The sequence below is a fragment of the Lepidothrix coronata genome, unplaced genomic scaffold (genome assembly GCF_001604755.1).
Source record: "Lepidothrix coronata isolate B3197 unplaced genomic scaffold, Lepidothrix_coronata-1.0 Scaffold521, whole genome shotgun sequence".
NCBI lineage: Eukaryota > Metazoa > Chordata > Aves > Passeriformes > Pipridae > Lepidothrix > Lepidothrix coronata.
The window spans coordinates 5,467-9,030 of record NW_016690701.1 but is presented as its reverse complement, the minus strand read 5'-3'; the positions used below and the strand labels follow the sequence as shown (position 1 = coordinate 9,030).

Below are 3,564 nucleotides of genomic sequence, written 5' to 3'. Positions count from 1 at the left end.
CCCATCCCATCCCATCCCATCCATCCCATCCCATCCCATCCCATCCATCCCATCCCATCCATCCCATCCCATCCCTTCCATCCCATCCATCCCACCCCACCCCATCCCATCGGAACTGACCCCCGTTTCCCCCCGGCAGCGCCGACGGCGAGTTCGCGGTGACGCACATGACCAAGGCCCACCTGTTCTGGGACGGGCGGGTGCAGTGGGTGCCCCCCGCCATCTACAAGAGCTCCTGCAGCATCGACGTCACCTTCTTCCCCTTCGACCAGCAGAGCTGCAAGATGAAGTTCGGCTCCTGGACCTACGACAAGGCCAAGATCGACCTGGAGAACATGGACCGCCAGGTGGACCTCAAGGACTACTGGGAGAGCGGCGAGTGGGCCATCATCGACGCCGTGGGCACCTACAACTCCAAGAAGTACGACTGCTGCTCCGAGATCTACCCCGACATCACCTTCTACTTCGTCATCCGCCGCCTGCCGCTCTTCTACACCATCAACCTCATCGTGCCCTGCCTGCTCATCTCCTGCCTCACCGTGCTCGTCTTCTACCTGCCCTCGGACTGCGGCGAGAAGATCACGCTGTGCATCTCCGTCCTGCTCTCCCTCACCGTCTTCCTGCTGCTCATCACCGAGATCATCCCCTCCACCTCGCTCGTCATCCCGCTCATCGGCGAGTACCTGCTCTTCACCATGATCTTCGTCACGCTCTCCATCATCATCACCGTCTTCGTGCTCAACGTGCACCACCGCTCGCCGCGCACGCACGCCGTGCCCCGCTGGGTCCGCGCCGTCTTCCTGGAGTTCCTGCCCCGCTGGATCCTCATGAGGAGGCCGCCGGCGCTCCCGGCGCTGCCCGGCGAGGGCGGCGGGGGGTCCTGCGACCCGGCCGGGGCGCGGCTCAGCGCGTCCCGCTGCTGGCTGGAGACCGACGTGGATGACAAGTGGGACGAGGAGGAGGAGGAGGAGGAGGAAGAGGAGGAGGAGGAGAAGGAGCATCCCGGTTGTGTTTCCCCCAAGGAATCCCGCGCCCGCTACGGGAGCCGGGCGGGAAAGGGGTCCGGGGGTTCCGCCCCCCGCGTGGCCCCCAAGGGGAATGAGGAGGGGAAGAAGGAGAAGAAGGAAGAAGAGGAGGAGGAGGAGGAGGAAGGCTCGGGGCGGGCGCTGTCGCCGCGGCTGCTGCGGGCGCTGGAGGGGGTGCAGTACATCGCCGACCACCTGCGCGCCGAGGACGCCGACGGATCCGTGAGTGGGAACGCCGGGAATGGCAGGAGAGGGGGACCCCAGCCCGGGTGATGCTGCCTGAATCCATGAGGGGTCGGTGGTGGGATCCAGGGAATCTCCCTGAGGGACCAGTGCTGGGATCCATGGCTGGTTCCCTGGAATCTCCCTGAGGGGTCAGTGGTGGGATCCATGACTGGTTCCCTGGAATCTCCATGAGGGATCCACGGTTGGTTCCCTGGAATCTCCCTGAGGGATCAGTGTCTGGTTCCCTGGAATCTCCCTGAGGGATCAGTGGTGGGATCCATGACTGGTTCTCTGGAATCTCCCTGAGGGATCCATGGCTGATTCCCTGGAATCTCCCTGAGGGATCAGTGGGGGAATCCACAACTGGTTCCCTGGAATCTCCCTGTGGGATCAGTGTCTGGTTCCCTGGAATCTCCCTGTGGGATCAGTGTCTGGTTTCCTGGAATCTCCCTGAGGGGTCAGTGGTGGGATCCATGACTGGTTCCCTGGAATCTCTCTGAGGGATCAGTGGTGGGATCCATGACTGGTTCCCTGGAATCTCCCTGAGGGATCCACGGTTGGTTCCCTGGAATCTCCCTGAGGGATCAGTGGGGGAATCCACAACTGGTTCCCTGGAATCTCCCTGTGGGATCAGTGTCTGGTTCCCTGGAATCTCTCTGAGGGATCAGTGCTGGGATCCATGGCTGATTCCCCGGAATCTCCCTGAGGGATCAGTGGCTGATTCCCTGGAATCTCCATGAGGGATCAGTGGTGGGATCCATGACTGGTTCCCTGGAATCTCCCTGAGGGATCCATGGCTGGTTCCCTGGAATCTCCCTGAGGGATCAGTGTCTGGTTCCCTGGAATCTCCCTGAGGAATCAGTGGTGGAATCCATGACTGGTTCCCTGGAATCTCCCGAGGGATCAGTGGTGGGATCAGTGTCTGGTTCCCTGGAATCTCCCGGAGGGATCAGTGGTGGGATCCCTGGAATCTCCCTGAGGGATCCATGGCTGGTTCCCTGGAATCTCCCTGAGGGATCAGTGGTGGGATCCATGGAATCCCTCCCTGAGGGATCAGTGGTGGGATCCACGGCTGATTCCCTGGAATCTCCCTGAGGGATCCATGGGTGGTTCCCTGGAATCTCCATGAGGAATCCATGGCTGATTCCCTGGAATCTCCCTGAGGAATCCACGGCTGGTTCCCTGGAATCTCCCTGAGGGATCAGTGTGCTGGGATCCATGGAATCCCTCCCTGAGGGATCAGTGCTGGGATCCATGGCTGATTCCCTGGAATCTCCCTGAGGCGTCAGTGCTGGGATCCATGGAATCCCTCCCTGAGGGATCAGTGGTGGGATCCACGACTGGTTCCCTGGAATCTCCCTGAGGGATCCACGACTGGTTCCCTGGAATCTCCCTGAGGGATCCACAGCTGGTTCCCTGGAACCTCCCTGAGGGATCCATGGCTGAGGCCCCAAATCCAGGGAGAAGGTCAACAACCACCTCCTGGGAGATTCCCGCTCCGCAGGGTCAGTCCAAGGCTCCTCCAGCTCCCATCCCGAAGGATCCTTGGGAATGGTGGGATGGATCCTCCTCACACTTACAGCTCCCAGCCCTGATATTCCAGGGGTTTCCCAAGACACGGGATAACTCCTCACCCTCAGGAATTCCAGAGGAAGCCCCGGGTGGTTTCCCAGTTCCAAAGAATCCTTGGGAATGGGGGGATGGATCCTCTTCCCACACCCACAGCCCCAAACCCTGATATCCCAAGAATTATCCATGGGATAACTCCTCCCCCTCAGGAATTCCAGAGGAAGCCCCGGGTGGTCTCCTAATCCCAAGGAATCCTCGGGAATGTCGGGATGGATCCCATTCCCGGGCTGAGCCCCCTCCCCTCTCCCTGGGCAGGTGAAGGAGGACTGGAAGTACGTTGCCATGGTGATCGACCGCATCTTCCTCTGGATCTTCATCATCGTCTGCCTGCTGGGAACCGCCGGGCTCTTCCTGCCCCCCTACCTGGCCGGAATGATCTAGGAATTCCTTGGGAATGGCGGGAATGGTCGACGGAGCCCCTGGGAATGGTCTAGGAATGCTCTGGGAATGGCAGGAATGGTCCAGGGATCCCCTGGGAATGGTGGGAATGGTCTAGGGATCCCCTGGGAATGGTGGGAATGATCCAGGGATCCCCTGGGAATGGTGAGAATGGTCTAGGGATCTCCTGGGAATGGTCTAGGGAGCCCCTGGGAATGGTCGAGGGATCTCCTGGGAATGGTCTAGGGAGCCCCTGGGAATGACAGGAATGGTCTAGGGATGCTCTGGGAATAGCAGGAATGGTCTA

The 3,564-nt window shown here is 60.6% G+C and overlaps 1 protein-coding gene across 1 annotated transcript; it reads left to right on the top strand.

The window, feature by feature from the left end:
• Nucleotides 1-152: 152 nt before the first annotated feature.
• Nucleotides 153-3,522, top strand: LOC108510175 (neuronal acetylcholine receptor subunit alpha-2-like). Its single transcript, XM_017839860.1, has 2 exons — nucleotides 153-1,247; nucleotides 3,135-3,522. The coding sequence occupies exons 1-2, from the start codon at nucleotides 168-170 to the stop codon at nucleotides 3,258-3,260; spliced, it is 1,206 nt and encodes a 401-aa protein (XP_017695349.1). The 5' UTR covers nucleotides 153-167; the 3' UTR covers nucleotides 3,261-3,522.
• The last annotated feature ends 42 nt before the right edge of the window (nucleotides 3,523-3,564 follow it).